This window comes from Neophocaena asiaeorientalis, unplaced genomic scaffold (genome assembly GCF_003031525.2).
Source record: "Neophocaena asiaeorientalis asiaeorientalis breed wild unplaced genomic scaffold, Neophocaena_asiaeorientalis_V1.1 scaffold251, whole genome shotgun sequence".
NCBI lineage: Eukaryota > Metazoa > Chordata > Mammalia > Artiodactyla > Phocoenidae > Neophocaena > Neophocaena asiaeorientalis.
In genome coordinates, this window is record NW_020173377.1 from 953,752 (window position 1) to 973,981 (window position 20,230).

General features: G+C 42.7%; 1 protein-coding gene across 1 annotated transcript; it reads right to left on the minus strand.

The window, feature by feature from the left end:
• Positions 1-3,461: 3,461 nt before the first annotated feature.
• On the minus strand, positions 3,462-16,215 carry WDR82 (WD repeat domain 82). The gene is made up of 8 exons (XM_024746382.1): positions 16,121-16,215; positions 13,309-13,375; positions 7,188-7,287; positions 6,663-6,779; positions 6,263-6,418; positions 5,377-5,446; positions 4,681-4,823; positions 3,462-3,680 (listed from the first exon to the last, which is right to left on the minus strand). The coding sequence occupies exons 3-8, from the start codon at positions 7,269-7,271 to the stop codon at positions 3,651-3,653; spliced, it is 600 nt and encodes a 199-aa protein (XP_024602150.1). The 5' UTR covers positions 7,272-7,287; positions 13,309-13,375; positions 16,121-16,215; the 3' UTR covers positions 3,462-3,650.
• Between the last annotated feature and the right edge of the window lie 4,015 nt (positions 16,216-20,230).

Sequence of the window (20,230 nt, forward strand, 5' to 3'; positions counted from 1 at the left end):
AGCTTCCTGTGCCTGCCAACCAATCACCCACATCAACTACTGAGCCTGCTTGCCTCAAGTCTGCTTTGCTTTCCTTCTGATCTGGCCCACTGCCTGGTCTTGCTCCTCACACCACCAGGCTGAAACCCAGGGAGTGGGCAACAGTGGGTCTCTCAACTGCAAACAAGCCAAACTGACAGGAGTGACCGCTGCAGGGGCAGCCACTGACTTACGTGTTCATGTCTCTCAGCAGAGCCAAACGCTGCAGTAGCCTTCCCACCAGGCCGTGAGGGGGGGACTCTTCCTGCTTGAGCAGTCGTGTTGAGAGCCTATGCATGGCCTACCACTCACAAGCCGGGATGCTCCCTCTGCTGACCTCTAGAGTCCTTGGCCAACCTCTAATGACCATGCGCAAAGTGGCAGGCCAAAGGTGTTGCAGCTGAGGATGCTACTAGTGAGTTATCAACTCACCAGCCAGGCAATGGGTTTACAAGCAAGTGCCCAGGCCTTCTGCCAGAACTGGTACAGGAGCCTCAAAGGCACCCCACTATCCTTGCCCCCCCACAAACCAGGGCCTAGGAGGATGAACCTTATTCCAGCTAGAGGCTGCCAGTCTGATCAAGGGTTGAGGTAACAGTGGGGGATGAAAGGCAGCCTGAGGTACATGCCAGATGCAGTCTTTGAGGATCTCAGGCCAGCCTTTTCCTGGTCACTCATTTCTGGCCCTATGGCTGCTTATTAGAACCTGGAGTTGAGGAGACCCAGGCTGCTATGCATTGAGAGCTGGATCTAGGGGTTCCTCCCACCAGCCCACAGGCCTTAGTCACCAGGGGCAGTCCCAGGGAGCCCAACAACCCATCCACACAGCATTACAGTGAGTCCCAGTGTGAGCTAGGAGATCTAACAGGAGACAACCCACCCCCTCCCTCCAACTCTAGGAACCAGGCAAACAATGCTATGAAAACTCAATGGAAGAGGCTGCAGCCATAAAATTCTGTTTAAGACAGATAACATGGAAAAAACGTTTATATGTTAAGTACAAAAAGGACATAAAATTGTATATACAGTAGAATAACAACTATGTAAACACACCAAAAATCTATGCACAGAAATGTCTAGAGGAACACTAAACACCAAAAGATTAGCAGTGGTAACATTTTGGTGGCAAACTGATTCTTTTTAAAAGTCCCAGATTTTTCTTAATAAGCATTAATTATGATTGCAACGGTTTTCTTAAAAAAAAAAAAAATACCCCACTGGCTGGTGGTTGAGCAGTGCAACGTCACTGTCACATGTAAATCAGAGGCTTTGGCCCTGACTCTTGAGAGCGTGGTGCGCCCCCCACCCCCAGGAGAGCTTAAGCACCTCTGGCTCCTACTGAGGGTGTCCTGGCAGCCCTGGTGCTCCTCAGCCTCTCTGACCCACACTCTTTTCTCCCTTAATTCTGCCTTTTCCCACTACCACATCATCTTCAGTCACTTCCAGCTGCATCCTTCCCTCTCCTTCCCAACTCAGGAGCCAGCTCTGCAGCCACAGGTCCCCATAAATAGAAGCAGTGCAGTGCAGTGCATATTTTCAAAGGACATGGTGCCTCAGCTTTGGACACACAGGAACTCAATACAAATCATTTTCCTGCTGATAGACAAGTCATGGTGCCTGCTCTGGGTACAGATATGTTAATTATGCAGGCTTTCTTATTAACCTGTAGTTCCAAGTACTTTCTCTGAACAGTTATTCCTACCATGAATTTTCTATCCTGGAAAGCCAGGGGTGGGCAGTAACAGCTCAGATCACTTGGTTTCTACAAGTCCCTCCACGCTGAGAATGCAGAGCTATACGGTGTGTGGCACCTCAGAAGCTGCAGATTCCAGCCTATGTCTGGGAAAGACGTATGCCCCTTGCTTTTAAGGTTATGGAACAAGCCAAAAAGTAACTGCTAAAAAAGCAAAACAAAACAGTAATTGCTAGCAATTCACAGCCTATTCCTGCTGCTGAACAGAGGCAGTAATGGCTTGCTTTCCTCACGAGCAGCTAGGTACTCTTGGGCAAGTCAAACATAACCTTGTTGAGCCTGTTTCTGGATCTGCAGGGAATGTGTTACTTGCTTAGATGTTTGGGAACTTAGTGAAATAATATGCCACTTGTCCTGCTCTAAGAAGGCCATGCAGGGGAAAAGGCAATGAGCTACGTGCAGGTCAACTCAACCCCAATCAGGAATCCTCCCTCTCCCAGGAGAAGGCAAGGAAAAGAAGTTAAGAAAGCAGACATACCAGGTAAACAGGAGTGACCTATAATTGGCAAACAAGCCTCAGACAAGCTGAAAATGCTCTGGTTCCAGCATCCTGTCCCCAAATGCTGGGAGCCAGACACAAAAGGCATGCAAAAGTGACTGTCACACACATACAGGCGCAGACAGAGCATCACTGGGCAAAAAGGGGGCTAATACTGCAGAGAAGGCCCCAAAGTGCGGCTTGAGGAACACAAGGGAGTCATTCCAAGACCCTTATTTAGCTGCCATGGGGACAGCAAACACTCAAAAGCTTTGCTTTTGTTCAGTCTCCCAAAGGGAAAAAGGTAATAGGGAAGACTAACACTTATGACAAACACTATTAGCAAGAATGCAGTCTTTCTCCTGGGGCAGAGGACTCTATCTCCTTCAGATCCAAGTCATATATAAAAAGGCTGAATATAACATATAACATATAACACAAGCCTAGAGCCAGCTCCTGGTTGGGAGCTGGGGAAGGGGTGGTATCATCTGGAGACTATGTACACAACTTGTAGTGGGCAGGGAAGGCATCAGTGTAAACAACTCAGACTCACTCCACAATACTGGCCCACAGAAAAGCGTGATGTATCTCATGTACAAAAATAGACGCCCACCTTGCTTCTGTATACAACCAAACTTGGCAGGCACCCAGAAGGACTGTGTGTTAGTTTTGATGACAGGGCACCACACCAAGCTGCTGCTAAACCTCCCAGCCCTAGGGACTCATCTGCTACCCCTCCTCCCTCACCCAGAGCCTGAGGCACACCCAGATCATCCACCCTCACATGACTAACTTGCAAGGCTTCCTGGCAAGCAAGGTCCTTCTGTATCTGTCCCTTTCTGACCCTAAGATATATGGAGACTTATTTCTGTAAATATTTGGCACCTAAGTAACATGATGGTTGTGGATAATGCCACAATGACACAGGGAGAACCAGTAACAAGACATGCAGGGTGAGGGCAAGGGGCACTGAGCTGCCCCAGCATCTCAAAACCAGAACTGTGGCTTCCCACGCATTTATGGGGGTGGGCAAAGGGATGTGCAGAATTAACAACTTCACCGACTCCTCAGCAGCAAATACATTCAAAACTGAAGGTGTCTTGAGGGCCCCACTATACCCTAGTCACGAGTCTGGTCACTCCTCTGGAGGAGCTCGGTGCAGTGACAGCTGGAAAATCTGAGTCCTGATTGAATCTGCCACACCAAGAGTCCTTTTGAAGAAGCTTGGCAAAGTAATTTTTTTCTTTTGAGCAAATGTACAGCACATCCTTGGGAAGGCCATGTGGAAGGATGCTCTCCAGCCCAGTCAAATGATCCAATCTCACTATTATCTTAGTTCCCTCTGAGTTTTTTCCTACTGGCCACCCTCGCTGTACAGAAAACAGCCAAGCACTATGCAGGTCAGTCATCAATGGTGGGCAACCAGAAGGCCTGGATGGGAGGAGAACATAAGTCAACTTTAAAAAGCCAAGCCCCTCTCCTCACTTCTGAGGGTTTTTCTTACCCCTCCCCAACCATCAAGGCACCCAACCCGAAAGTTAGAGGAGTTATGGCTGGTGGCCTTCCCTCCTGACCAGTTGACTCTGGCAATCTGTGGACAAACACTCCCCCATCTATGTGAAAGTAAACATTGTCTAACTTCCACCATAGTGGTCCAGTGGTAAAGAAAAGAAGAAGTGCTGTCTGGGGAGGTGGGTGTTTGGCCTCACAGCTAATCTACCAGGTGACCTCAGACAGACCCTCTCATTCATGAGCTGTAAAAAATGTGAGGGACTGGACTGGATGGTTTTGCTGCATTTTTTTCTGACACTGTTTTCTTTGTTTAAAAAACAAACAAAAAAAAGAAACGGAGCAATGTGTTCTGGGTAGGCTAGTAATGAAATGCCTCATACCCAAATACCCAGGTAGGCTTAGGAGATGCCAAGAGGAAACTGGAGGCTGAGACTCACTGATGTTTTGTTCTGCTAGTGTTGTCTAGGAAGAGACAGGGGCCTGGAGAAAACTCTAACTGGTGAGTTGTGATCAACTGTTAAGAATTTCTGATGAACTCAGCATAACCTGAGAAGAATGGAAAACTGAAAGGTTACAGCCACAAAAGGCTGGTTCAAAGTATTTTAAGAAGCCAAAAAGCTGTGAGGCATAGCCCCAGGTAGTTTGGGCATAAAACCAGGAGCCAGAGCAAAAAAACTGGCCTAAGATCTCCTGGAAGCTTGCAATCCCAGGTCATGGAAAGAAGAGCAAAAGTGAAAGACCAGCGCAACCAAAGATCAGATAATAGAGGTGAAATAGGGAAGCCACCAGCTGAGAAACATGAACTTGCGTGCTTGTAATTGTACCTATTTAGAACACAGCTCACTGTGCTCATTGAAGGACCCACCACCCCAACTGGAAAGGGCCCCTAGATGAAGGACATCTCCCATTGTTCACATACCATGTTGGAACAAGCACTGGCAAAGGTCATGAACTTGGGGTTGAACTGCAAACAGGTAATGGGGCCTGTGTGTTTACCATCCAACACAGCTACTTTTATACCACTCTCTCCATTCCAGACATGGATCTTGCCATCCTCTGAACCTGAAGAGAATGATCAAGGAATATAACAACAGCTCAAGGCACAGTACAAAGACAAGTGGCAAACAGACATGGATTGACATCTGGAGAGAGGCCAAGCTTCAGGACCCAGCCACCAGCATAAATGGAGAGGGAGTAATGGCAGTGAAGAAAAGACACTTTGGGACCTGATCTAGACCCTAGTTATTTGTTCCTAGGCAAGTCACTTCCCCTCTAACTTCAGTTTTCTCATTTAAAAAGGGGGCTGAATACGATCACCCTACGAACATCTACACTAAGGTGACTGAATGAAGGGTTACATCAGTGCTTGTAGAGTTTAACTCTATGATGGTCCAGGGAAGACCAACATTAACGCCTGCTCCCAGAAAAGAAAGCAAAGTCAGGACAGTTTAAAGACACTATACCTTTGACATAATGTGCTACACAGAAATCTGAGAAACTCTATCTCAAAAGGATAATAAATAATATCTTAAATTAGTTAAAACTAACAGAAATAACATAATGCACAGTACCAGACAAGTAACACCCAAGGGGCGGGGGGATAAAGGAAGCTTACCAATCATAATAAACTGCGAGTCTGGAGTAAACGAGGCCTCCAGTGTGACGGCTTTGCTGTTGGCATAACCCTAAAACAAGTAGAACAATTCTCATTACAGTGCCATTAACAAAAAATAATGGCCTACAAACACTGACCCCAGCACATACATCTTCTTCTTCTTTTTTTTTGATTAAAAAAAATTTTTTACAGTAAAATATAGATAACAATTTACTATTTTAAGTATTTTTAAGTGTACAGTTCAGTGGCACTAAGTATACTTAAAATGCTATGCAACCATTACCATCTTCTGCCTCCAAAACCTCTTCATCATTCTGAACAGAAACTTCATAATCTTTAATAGTAACTCCCCATTTCCCTCTTCCCCTGCTCCCTGGCAATCTCTGTTCTACTATCTATCTCTATTCTAGGAAACTAATATAAAAGTGGAATCGTCCAACAGTTGTCCTTTTGTGTCTGGCTTATTTCACTTAGCATAATGTTTTCAAGGTTCATCCATGTTGTAGTACATACATCACCTTCCTTTCTGTGAAACCCTTTCTTCCTCATGCACAGTGCTACCAAGGTTTCAAATTTGGCTACCACCCTTTACAATTCACCCCCTTGTCCCCAACTCCATATTCAAGGGGGCAAGAAAATGTTTACAGTCAGAAGTTTATTATATTATCTAAACACCAAACTTGAGTCACTGGGTGAGAAGTGAATGTCTCAGAATTCAAAAGAAATAATGCACGTGCAGGAAGAAAATGCAAGTCCATGCCTCGATGAGTGAGCCAAGGACAACTGCCGGTCTCCACCAACTAGCTAACACAATTCTCAGAAGGGATGAGCATGGAAAAAAGGTAGAGTATGGGGAAAAAAACATGGTTAAAAGTTGTCAGCTCACCCCAAACGTATGCATCACCACTCCCTTGAATGCATCGATCAGACGGATGAAGCTGCCATTGGTGGAGATGAGGATGAGTTTGCCATCATTGCTGAACTTAAGCCCTGTCCACTCACAAGTCCGATCATACTGCATCTTAAATGTCGCAAATGGCCCCTGCAAAAGACAGACAGCAGCCCTAGGCCCAAGGCACATCAATAATTCCTTCTGCCAGAGCCAAATCTCATTCTATCCCTTTAGATTCCTTTTTGACTAGGGAAAGCAGAAGATGAAGTACTGCTCTGACACTTTCTAATATCTACCACATACCTCCTCTACTGTAGAAAAAGGCTCTTAAATGTCCATCTCACCCTTCAAAACTTCCATAATATCAAGACGGTTCAAAGATTCAAAGATTTACCTTATCAAAAGAGCGAAGATCATAAAGTTTGACCATTTCAGAATTGACACCTGCAGCAAAAATTAATCCTTCTGGATCAAAAGAACAAACTGGCTTGCCCTGTAAATGCATGAGACCCTGAGAAAAAAGAAATTTTTAAAAAGTTAATGAACCCAGGATCCTACCAAAAGCAAACACAAAACTAACTAAAATGAAGTTAAAAAAAACCTGGTCTCCATGCAACTGATTTCAGATCAACCCTAACTGTATAATTTTATAGACACTGAATTCAAATAAAAACAAATCCCTGGAGTCTAAAATATATAGCTCAAAGGCTCCAGGAAAACCGCTTTTAAAGCACTAAGCCACAGATCATAATAACTATGCACCGGATTAAGGTATTAGCTTAATTACCAGCTACCTACCAGGAAAAGATCTTCTCCAAAATTTAAAGACTCTGGGATGCCAGGAAAGAATCACTGCTTTCCCCCTTCCTTGAGAGGGAGAGTTGAAAACGCTTAAAGTGTAACTGTGAGGTAACATTACCTGGCAGTTAGGAGACCGGAGATCCCAGAGCCGAATGGTCTTATCAAGAGACCCAGAAATGAAAGTATCATCCACAGGTGACATGGACAAGGCCACCACCCTGCAATGCATCAAGATAAATAGTAGTTGAAGCGAAATATTAACAAAAATTGGATATGAACTCTAAACCACTTTACCTGCCTACCTATACATATGTGTTCTCCTAAAAACTCCATTTTAAGAAACACATACGCAAGCAATCTGGAACAATCAAAGGCAATTAGTATAAAAAAGCAACTTAAAGCTACAGCATAAAAATATATGATTCCAATGCAAATCAAATCATAATGAAATACCACTTCATACCCACTAGCAAAGCTATAATCAAAAAGAGAGATAACAACTGTTGCTGAGGATGTGGAGAAACTGGAACCCTCATACACTGCTGGTAGGAATGTAAAATGGTACAGTTGCTTTGAATAAGTTTTATACTTCCTCAAAAAGTTAGAGTTACTATATGATCCAAACATTCCACCCTTAGGTATATACCCAAGAAAAATGAAAACATATGTCCAAAAAATCCCCCGTACATGTATGTTCACAACAGCATTATTCATAATTACTAAAAAGTGGAAACAACCCAAATATCCATCACCTAATGAATGGATAAAGAAAACGTGTTATTGTCATACAAGAATATTATTTGGCAATAAAAAAAATGAAGTACTGGGGCTTCCCTGGTGGCGCAGTGGTTAAGAATCCGCCTGCCAATGCAGGGGACACAGGTTCAAGCCCTGGTCTGGGGAGATCCCACATGCTGCAGAGCAACTAAGCCCGTGCGCCACAACTACTGAGCCTGCGCTCTAGAGCCCGCGAGCCACAACTACTGAGCCTGCGAGCCACAACTAGTGAGCCCGCAAGCCTAGAGCCCATGCTCCGCAACGAGAAGCCACCGCAATGTGAAACCTGCGCACCACAACGAAGAGTAGTCCCCACTCACCGCTACTAAAGCCCGCGCGCAGCAATGAAGACCCAACGCAGCCAAAAATAAATAAATAAAAAAGAAAGAAATGAAGTACTGATTCATATTACAACATGTATGAAGTGAAAGAAGTCAGACACAAAAGGCCACATATGATCTGGTTCCATTTATACAAAATATCCAGAATAGGCAGTTATAGAGACAGAAAGTAGATTAGTGGTTGCCAGGGGCTGGGAAGAGGGGAAATGGGGAGTGTTAATGGGTACAGGGTTTCTATTTGGGGTGATGAATATGTTCTGGAATTAGATAGTGGTGATGGTTGCCCAACTCTGTGAATATACTAAAAACCACTGAATTGTACACTTTAAAAGGATGAATTTATGGTACTGAACTATATCTCAATTAAAAAAAAAAAAAGCATGATTCCTTAACTAGAGGTTTGTGGACTATACTGATGTTCTCAAACCTGAGTGGCACCAGCATCACCTGGAGGGTGGGTTAAAACAGATTGCTGGGATCCACTGCCAGAATTTCTAATCCAGTAGGTCTGGGGTGAGGTCTGAGAATCTGTGTTTCTAACAAGCTCCTCAGTGATGGTGAGACAGGTGGTTTGGGCCCCACACTTAGAGAGCCACAGCCCTATGCTAATAGCCTATGCTATATTTCTGATATGGGTCCCCTCTTATGGTTACACGAGTCACTCACTGAAAAACACTTCTTCCAAGGCCTCATCCTGAGCTCTCTTGTCCCCTCTGCTCATGTTCTTGCTCTACCACGCTCTGCGCTGAAGACACCCATCATCTCCCCGGCATTTGGGCCCAGCCCGTGGAGAAGGATGGCATGTGACTCCACTTTACTTGCCTCTTTCTTGGAGCATGTCACGGCCCTAACCAGAGGGATCCTTGAGGTCCGTGGGCTATGACCTGTACAGTGCCTATGAGTCTGTGGTACCATCTATAGAGGAAGCCCTTGTGAAAATGGACACTCAGATGGCTCTTCCTTCTGGGTGTTATGGAAGAGTAGTTCCACATTCTGCCTTGGCTAAAAAACGCTTCACAGACAAAGGAGCTGGTGTCACAGGTGAAGATTACAGAGGAAATGTTGGTGCTATACTGTCTCATTTTGACAAAAAAAAAATTGGAGTAAAAAAAGCTGATCAAATTGCACAGCTCATTTGTGAATGGGTTTTTTAAATGTAGAAATAGAAGAAGTTCAAATTTTGGATGACTCTGAAAGGGGTTCAGGAAGTTTTGGTTCCACTAGAAAGAATTAAAGTATGCCATGAGTAAAAAATGGAAAAATGTATTTTTTCTTAAAGTTTTTGACAAAAAAAAAAAAATTCTTCCAATATAACTAAATTAACATTTGCACTAGATCATCAACTTAAAAATTTAAAAGATACTATAAGCCAAAATTTCCTGGGAATGCTGAGGTGGTAATAAAACGGAGTGAGCAGAATGCATATGAACATGTAATTTTACGTCACAGTATTCAGGTCAAAAGTACAGACGAAGTCTATCTTGGCACAAGGCTCTACGATGAGAGGTAGAGGGAATACAAGGAGGAACAAGACTTCACCTCTAAGGAAGCTTAACTGTCTAGTCCAGACAACTCCAAGAGAGGGTCAGAGAAGGCTTTCAGGAAGAAGCAGCACCTGTGGTGATCAGGGTTTCAATGGAAGTGGCCTTTCTGGAAGTTGCCAGATAGGAAGGCATGAGGCAGTTCAGGAAGCAGCCCAGAGTTCACTTCAACTGGAGTGGTGGGAGATAACACTGGGAAAATGGGTCAGGCAGAGGGAAAAGAATCTGACTCCAAGGTTTCTTGAGGGAGGCTGTGGTCAGAGCTGTAAAAACAGGGTGCAGAAGCAGGATGTTGAGGACGGGGAGATTAGGAGTTGACAATAATTTACCTGAGCTAGGACAGAAGCAAAGGAGTATGGAGCACAATGACACATGAGGTTAAACCTAAGGAGAATCAACGGGATTTAACAACTCACTGGATGTGAAGGCAGGGAAAAAGTAGTGAACAGGTAACAGAGACTTTGAGTCGGGAGAATTGGAAGGGACAGACGTGAAGAAACATGAGGCAGACAGAGGAGCTGGCCCAAGGAATTTAACGATGGATGGAGTATTGGACCTGTAGGTAGAAGTTGAGTCTGGAAATCATGGGCTGAAAATACTGATTTGGGAAGCTATCTGAGGTGAATGAAATCAGTGATGGCCCAAATACCAAGAGGAGGAGAAAAAAGCTAGGGTAAAACCTTGTTTAGAGTCAAAAAGAGAAAGAGAGGCAAAAAATAGCAAAAACAGAACCAAGATGAGAAGCCAAAGGAAAAAAAGTTTTACTGAGAGGTTAAGCACCAAAGAGTCCCAGGCAGTGGATTTTACCTGGAGGCAGCAGGGAAAGCGGAGTAAACAGCTTGGCTTAGATGAGTGAGTTAAACAGTGAATGAGTATGAGGAGGTGGAGAAGGGAATATGCAGATTATTCTTTTATGTTTGATGGCAAAAAGAAGTGGGTGACATGCTCAAGAGATAAATTTAATATAAGGAAGATAAAGAAGACCATAAGGAAGATAAAGAAGACCGAGTAGGTTTCCCCTGGTGAGTAGGGCTTCCCTGGTGGCACAGTGGCTAAGAATCCGCCTGCCGGGTTCAAGCCCCAGCCCAGGGAAGATCCCACATGCCATGGAGCAACTAAGCCCGTGTGTTGAGGACGGGGAGATTAGGAGTTGACAATAATTTACCTGAGCTAGGACAGAAGCAAAGGAGTATGGAGCACAATGACACATGAGGTTAAACCTAAGTAGAATCACAGCGCCAATTACTGAGCCTGCGAGCCACAACTACTGTGCCTGGAGTGCCACAACTACTGAAGCCCATGCACCTAGAGCCCGTGCTCCACAACAAGAGACGTCATCGCAATAAGAAGCCTGCGCACCACAGTGAAGAGTAGCTCCCGCTCACCACAACTAGAGAAAGCCCATGTGCAGCAACGAAGATGCAACACAGCCAAAAATAAAATAAAGTAAATAAATTTACAAGACCAACTAAGTTTGTGGGCAGCAAAGTCCAGTAAGGAGACAGAAGTAAAAACAGAGGGGTTGGTTTTCTCAAAGAAGAAAAGGCTACTTCTTTCTCAGGGAAAGTGTTCTAAGGAAGAAAGGAGTTTAGGTGAAAGAGGAGTTGAACTCATTTTGGATGGCCTTGATTTTCTCAAAAAAGGAGGGACAAAGTCATCTATTAAGAATCAGGAGGTCAGGAGGTCAAGAGATTGGGCAACTGGGAAGACTGGAAAGAATCTCAAACAACTGCAATCAACTCTTTTATTTTATTTTTTTTGCAGTACACGGGCCTCTCACTGTTGCGGTGTCTCCCGTTGCGGAGCACAGGCTCCGGATGCGCAGGCTCAGCGGCCACGGCTCACGGGCCCAGCTGCTCCGCGGCATGTGGGATCTTCCCGGACCGGGGCACAAACCCATGTCCCCTGCATCGGCAGGCGGACTCTCAACCACCGCGCCACCAGGGAAGCCCTGCAATCAACTCTTAATTACAGACAGTATATCTGTGAACATTAATTTGACTATAAACAAGCAAAAACATCTACTTGTCACAAGCCATTCTTTGAACTACACAGTAACCAACAGCTGCCACCTCTTATCTTCAGCAACACAGAAATGCCCTTGCCCAATCAGAAGTGCAGCTGAAAACAGTGCTCTTGGTCTACCTCCTGTCAGGGCTCTGAACCACTCCAAGCTATACAGGGTTACTGTACATTTGCAAAGGAAAGCACCAATGATTAATATATCATCCAAGGGAAAATGTGTTTAACATTCAGCCCAAACTTGAAAAACTGGAGGAAAAATACCAGGGGAATTGGGATAAGAGACAGAGAGAAGCAACCTGCATTACAGAACAGAATAAGGGGGACTTCCCTGGTTGCTCAGTGGTTAAGAATCTGCCTGCCAATGCAGGGAACTCGGATTCAATCCCTGGTCTGAGAAGATCCAACATACCATGGAGCAACTAAGCCCATGCGCCACAACTACTGAGCCTGCACTCTAGAGCCCGCAAGCCACAACTACTGAAGCCCTCATGCCCTACAGTCCATGCACCGCAACTACTGAAGCCCATGCGCCTAGACCCTGTGCTCCTCAACAAGAGAAGCCACAATGAGAAACCTGCGCACCACAAGGAAGAGTAGCCCCCGAGCGCTGCAAATAGAGAAAGCCCGTGCACAGCAAAGACCCAACGCAGCCAAAAAATATAAAAATAAATATGTATCTTAAAAAAAAAAATAAGGAAACAAGTTTCTTGACTTTCAAAAAGTACGAAAGGAAAATTTTATTATTTTTTTAAAATAAATTTATTTATTTATTTATTTTTGGCTGCACTGGGTCTTTGTTGCTGCATGCGGGTTTTCTTTAGCTGCGGTGAGCAGGAGCTACTCTTTGTTGCGGTGTGCGGACTTCTTACTGCGGTGACTTCTGTTTTGTGGAGCATGGGCTCTAGGCACATGAGCTTCAGTAGTTGTGGCACGCAGGCTCAGCAGTTGTGACTCACAGGCTATAGAGTGCAGGCTCAGTGGTTGTGGCGCATGGGCTTAGCTGCTTCACGGCATGTGGGATCTTCCCAGACCAGGGCTTGAACCCGTGTCCCCTGAATTGGCAGGCGATTCTTAACCATTGTGCCACCAGGGAAGCCAACAATTTTATTAATTTTTTTTACATATTCATTAAGCTCTTCATGTGGAACACATTTATGTAGAGCAGGGTCATGCTGAAATGGGGGCCACCTATACTGGAAGGCCTCAAACATGTAAATGTACTTTCATTAAGGGATGTCTGATATTTGGGATCCCTAAATGCCAAATGTTATTTTTACTACATAGATTTCCACTGAATATCTTTAATCCACATTCTTCCTATTAATGTTTTAACTGAGGTTTCGGTTTATCTATGAAGTCCTACCCCTGGCCTCTACAACCTCGATTAATCATGAGTTGACTGTTTAGGGAAGGTTAACAAGAGAAGATTAAGAGGTATGCCAAACAGCGGTGAGAAACTAGCTTCAGTTCACTAATAAAATCTCTCCACTCTTTCATTCTCTGGATAACCTCAGGGATAAAAGAACTATCTACTTCTGTAACACGTGCGTCTTACCTTTTGCTATGTCCAGGAAAGTATCTGATGTATTTGTTGTCATGCAAGGACAGGTAACGGATAGTATCTGTAAGAAGATAAATAAGGCATGATGATATCCTACTATTTTTAAAGGAATTTACTTTGCATTTTCATCTTGAAAAGACAGGGTCAAAGAATTCATTGTTTTCCATAATCAAAGCAAGGTGTGAATAACTACTTTTCATGGGACTAGAGATTTCACATAATTCAAAAGCAGAGTTCTCAAGTTGACAGCATATACAGCAATGTTTAAAATCACTATTGCTGCCAATCTTTGGCTTCTGCATAGTTACAATGAAACCTGTCCTGCAAATATGCACCCCCCCAAAAAAAAAACTCACAACAATTTTAATGCCCACAGAATGGCAAACCTTAAAGAAAAACATATGGCTACTGAGGAAATAGACTCAAAGAATTAAACAGCCATGCTGAGCTGAGGATCAGGCTGGATTCTGGCATAAGATACTTTTGTCCAGTGTTCTCCAACAGCATGTCAACCCAACCCTCACCTCATCTTAATGTAAACTGGATACACAATTTACATTAAAACTAAATAAAATGGAAAGAGAATTAATGTTCTACTACTTCTTTCCTAATTAACCAACTATCCAATGGTCCCTTATGCAGAAAAGTGAATTATAAAGTGGCCAAAGGAAATGAGAAAGTTTAGGTTAAAAAGATCATAAGACATCTAAAAATCAAAGTCATGAACTATACCAAGTCATAGCAGTGAGAATTTGACAATATCCAAGAAAGAAATAATCACAGAGATTTGTGCTTGGGGCAAATAAGACAAATACTCTTAAAAACCAAATGATTCCTCTGAAAAAGCAAAACAAAAAATGATGATGGTGGGAAGGGAACGAAGTGCCATAAAGAACATAACTGGAAAGTACAATGCCCCTGAAAAGACTAGGAATAAGAAACAATTGTTGAGAAAAAGGTTATAGGAAATGGGGCCAAAATACAGAAAGGAAAGCATAGAAAGAACATTCTGGAGGCAAACACAACACAGGAACAAAAAGGCTGAAAGCACCAAGTCATCCCAGTGGTTCACAGGGGTACTAATAAAGAGGGCATTTAATCTGGGAGAGGGAAAAAGGCACTCTTTGTATGTTCCAAAACTAAATATGGTTTTCTTTGAAAACATGTTCAAAGTTCTCGAATGACAACTATAGAGTATTCCTGGTTGTTCTATTGCTAGGAACTACTCACGTGCCCTAAGCAGAAAAAGACTTCCTCCCCATTACCTGGTTTTCCCAGAGATGAGCAGGGCGTCGCCATCCTCTCCGCCCCACTCGGTAGCTGGTGCGCTGTTCCTGGCAAGGCAGTGGCCTGTACAGTTATCTCCTGTACCGGGTGGTATCATAGACCCTCAAACTGTACAAACTACTACCTCAGCCTGGAATCAGGCAAAATGATACGGAGCGTTGGAGGAACTCTTCAGGATGGATGCACTCGAGACAGGAAAGGCAACATCCTCACAGCAGAGGCCTGGCAGCAAAGCTGCAAGTGCCACACATTTGCCTCATCTTGCACCATATTTGGAGAATCCTCATTTAATCACCCAGAAAAACACCCCAACAGAAGAAATATACCCCAATAGAAGAAATATACCATTCATTCAGATGATCACAGAGATATATTTCCTCAAGATCCTGTTTTATATTCTTGTCCAAAAGCATCAATTGCACTGCTTACTTAGAAAACCACTTCTGAAATAGAGGCATGAAAAGTATAAACGATATACTTACTAAAAACCAAGTACAGGCAGAAAAGTCTCATTTAAAAAAAAAAAAAAAGACTTCTACCCATCTGCTCTGAGGTAGGCATAACCAAAACAGCAGTCTAAGAAATATTTGTTGAATGACATTAGAAAAATCGTACTGCTAAAAATGAAACAATCAATAAATCAGTGAGATAAGTTAAAAAAAAAAAAAAAAGTCCTAACATGAAAGTGTTATATAGCTCAATTCCAAGACAATCTGTCAACTGAGAATGACTTATCCCAGGGGAAAAGCAGGTAAAGGCAGAGATCCTTTATTAGAGAAAGAAATTCACAAGTTTAATTTCTAAAAATAAGTCTTTATTCTTCAAAGACATTAACTTTATTTAAAAGGAAAAAGGGAGAGACTTCCCTGGTGGTCCAGTGGCTAAGACTCCATGCTGCCAATGCAGGGGCCGCGAGTTTGATCCCTGGTTGGGGAACTAAGATCTCACATGTGTGCAGTGCGGCCAAAAAAAATAAGATAAATAAATAAAAGGAAAAAGGGATAAAATTCAAATCAAAAAGTGTCCCTGGAATCAAAGATAACTAAAGTCAGTATACTGTCCTTTGTGACACAGACCATAAATGGCTGGGCACACACCAAAAACTCTTCTAAGGTCTGCTAAACTACCATAACTCAAGCATCTGTAAAACTTTTCTCAAATCTATATATTTTGAACAGGAAGGTAGCATTGTTTACCACTTGCTGTCAAGTATTCTTTCCTTTTATTTCTTCTAAAAGTATTCGTTTCAAGAAGTTCAAACCGTAAATACAATTTGTGGCTTCCTATTTCCACTCTCCACTCTAAACTGGAGACCTTTCATACTCAGTTTCAAGTCCTTCAAAAGTACTAATGGCTTGCTTGCTTCCAGCATCCCTTCAGTCATGACAATATTAGCACAGCTAACATCATAGGAAAATTTAAAGTAACTATAACCAAACAGAAGTACTCACAAAGATTCCGTGAACAATTTAACAAAAGAAACCATGACCATAACTTCCGAAAAAGAAGGCTTGCTTACCGTCTATTTTGTTAGAGCTGTAAACGACTGTGTTTGCTGCATGAGTGTATCTGATGAGGTCCACGCCGTATTTCTTACTGTATAGGGTTCTCTTTGGTCTGATGAGGAAATGGACAGAGAAAGAAAACCATCAAAATCCTCCATCACCAAAATCTAGGATCTTCATATAAAGAGAAGCACTTGAATGATGTGGGAAGGGTGAAGATTCTTGGTAACCTCTAACACTGAAAAGAAACAGAATTTCTTCCAAAAGGGTGGAAACAAACAGAATCAATCAAGTGCAACAGGCTTTCACCTCTGAATACCAAATGCCAAAGTTAGGAAGTGGAAGTAAATCTGAGGGCTCAAATCAGCCTTTACTACAATGTTCAAAAGTAAACTTTGAGAAGAAGTACATCTATTTGGGAAGAAAGACACACAAAACAAGTCATAACTTACAAGAAAGAGGAAAATGGGAATACGCCAGACCAATGAGGCCAGAACTTAAGCCATTCACTTGGAAAGAAGCTCTTTCTTTAAGAAGAAATGATTTATCAAAACCGAAACCAGATGCAAAACTGCCTTTCCTAATATAACCTAATATTTCCATCCTCTCTTACAGGTCCAAAGCACTTACTGAGCCTTTTACAAGACAAACCTCACTCTCCCTAACAAAACTAGTCATTGATTCTTTTCTCTTTACTTAAATGTAAAATCACATATTTCTAAGCTAGAGGTTATCAGTCCATTTGTTGAAGTTCCTTAAATATTATCTTCTTCTATAGCACCTTGAAGATCAAGCTGAAACTGATCTCAGCAAAATATTTAACCAAAAACTTCATAATATTCTACATTTAGGTATAGGAGAATTTCATAAATCCTATATTAATGTTTATCAAGAATTTAATTTATGAAAAGGAAATTCACCCTGTCAATGTAAAAGCCTCTTGAAACCTAGATGCTAAACAATCAGATGACTCAGGGAACTTTAATCATTTGCACTTTCAATTTTTGTGACGTCAAGGGTTTCCCTACATTAAACCTATTTACAAACAAGACTTCTCACTCCAAATGCACTTAATTTTCCACATTTTTACCTTTACTGAAAGATCAAATAAACAAAAAGAACAGCTCAAATGCTCCCTTGTTAAGTCCACCACCCTGGGTTCTGCCATGTAGTTACTGTGTGGTAACCAGTGACTGAGTGAACGTGCGTGTGAATGTGTGCTTGCTCTCAAAAGATAGTTGACTTTGCTCCTACCAATGAAAACAGAAGCTTACTTATCTCAGTATTTACCCTACAATAATGAAGACAGAGCCTGAAGAACCAATGTTAAAGGAAAATTTTCAGTTCCACTTATATACGGCCTATTTGTCTCAAATATATCCATATCCAAATATATCCAGAGTATTAACCTGAGAATTTGTTCTTAATAACATAAATCTTTTACCTCATATCATTTCCTAGTTTGAAAGCAAGATCCTAATGCATCCATTTCAGAGGATCTTACAGAGCTTATGCATAACATTCTTTCACGAATATTGTGGTAAGCTTCTCTGCACAAACTATGATTCTGGTGATCAGGTACGAATAAATAATATTAAATCCTTCTCTCTGAATAATTCGCATCACCTACCACAGATAATATCCTTTGTATACTTTCAAATTAAAAAAAAAACAAAAACAAAACAACACTCGGGACTTCCCTGGAGTTCCAGTGGTTAAGACACTGTATGCAGGGACAGCAGGTTCAATCCCTGGTTGGGGAACTAAGATCCCACATGCTATGTAGTGCAGCCAAAAAATTAAAATTAAAAAAATCACTCAATGGATGAACTCTATTACAAGGCAAGTTTAAGTGAACAGTACACATGGAAAATATTAAGCATAAAGAATCTTATTTTAGCCATTTTCAAACTCCCAACATTAGTACCATCTAATAAAGATACTGTGCCTTCCAAGAAAATGTTACTTTTCTTCCAATGTTGGTTTGACCTACACTAGTGGCAAATTTTTTCTTCACATTACCACTTAGGATCACAGATTCCTAGAGGCCAGCGAAGTGATCTGACCAATGTCACATACCTGGTCACAAGGCCAAACTAGAACCCAGGTCTCCTATCAGGTTGCTCTCTGACCACAGATCACAATGAAACAAGGTCACAATTAATCCATACGAATATTTTAAAGAGCGTGCTGTATACTATTGTATCAATGTTAAATTCCCTAGTTTGGATAACTGTACTCTGGTCACCTAAGAAAACGTCCTTGTGCTTAGGAAATCCATGCTGAAGTTTTAGGATAAAGGGGCTTGATACCTCCAAATTACTCTCTAATGGCTCAGGGAAAGAAAAAATTGTGTGTGTGTGTGTGTGTGTGTGTGTGTCTCTACAGAGAATGACAAAGCAAACAGAGCAAAATGTAACCAATTATTGGCTCCTGGGAGTTCTTTGAAACAATGATGTAACTTTTCTGCAAGTTTGTAATTATGTAAAAATGCTACATGAATGAATAAACTGCATAAACTGCATTATGTTATAAAATTAACATTTTACTTTTAACAAGACAGCCTTCAAGTCAATGTCATTCCTACCAACCGCAGAAATTATGCAGTATTTGGAGAGAAACTGTGAAGAAATGCTGCCACAACCTTCATTTTCTTTGAATGAGGATATACATCTCCATCCTCAAATTCATCCAGGGAGAAGTTCTAATCTGTGCACAAGCACTAAACATTTCAAGCAAGTCAGCTTCAATTTACTTCTAGCTCCAGTACCCCACAACCCCAATCTCTACCCTAGCTTTATACGTTACTCTCTATTCCAGGCTAATGCAAGTGGCCGGACCTGGACGAAAACCCATCTATGAAATGAATAACATTGACTCACATCTCTCAGCATCAGTCCAGCTAACAATTCTCTCTTCCCTCAGGACCACCACTATAGGCCACTCTTCCACATACCGCAAGCAGATCCAGAGCCAGTTACATAATACTTTTTCCACAGCCCAAATGGGAAAAAATTGGGCAGAACAAAATAGCCCAGACCAATACAGCATTACTTCAGATAACCAAATTCACAAATGAAGAGACAAGTTCCAAAAGAAAGTTTATAGAAGACATTGGTTTAAACAAAACAGAGAAAAGGAACAGCTGGAGAAGGTAAAGAAAAACCCAAGGATTCAAAAAGGAGATCACAATTTAGCAAGGATTTGGAGAAAGCAAGTCTGGGGCGGGGGTGAGGGGAAGCTGACAGGTCCCCAGGGAAAAAGGCAAAAAGCTGTGCTTTTAAGATCTTGCAGAGATACAGGTGTGGTGAGTCTCCATAGGACTTGGGACAACCTAGAAATGTCATGATCAGACTCGGAATTATGATAAGTCCAAGAGGACCATAAAGTATAATTTTAAAAAAAAGTATAAGAAGAAACACGAAATTGTCAGGCGATGCTTTCTTTGTTCTACTAGGAGGTTCACATTCAGGTTGGGATGCGACAGCCAGGTGTGTCTGGCAAAAAGGAAAAGTTTCGGATACAGGTAAAAAGTTAACTATAAACGTGGGCATCAGGACTGAGGGAGCAAGAGAATGATTTGGACCAGAAAGGAAATGTCAGGGGGTCCAAAGAGGCAACAAATAAATCCTGACAGCCAACAACTGCAACCCACGCGGCCTTCCGGCAGAAGGGCGACGGGAAGCTGAGGGGCAGGGGTCGGGTGAAATGCCAGGGCTGAATCGAGGTGACCGAGCAGAGGGCAGAGAGAGCGAGCTGCCGCTGCTGAACGAAGCAGCAGAGCAGCCTCTGCGGTTCTGCGCGGGGGCCACAGCCGACTGGCACCTTCGACGGAGTCAGAGGAGCGTTAAAGCTACCAGCTGGGGCAGCGGTGGGCGGACCCTGCGTTTAAAGGTCAAGGTCAAGGTGTGGTTTGGTCAGAGATGCTAAGGCTCTCTGTGAGGAGACCGAAGGCAGACAAAACAAATATATAATTACTGTTATTGCTATCATTATTTTAAAAGAAAAAAAAATGGTCTCCCGGACGGCTTCTGAGGGGACGCGGCCCCAGCGGGAGAGTGTGCAATACAGGCCGCGGGCCAGACCGGGTTAGAGGGCGGGCCGCGGGGGGAGCGCAGGGCCAC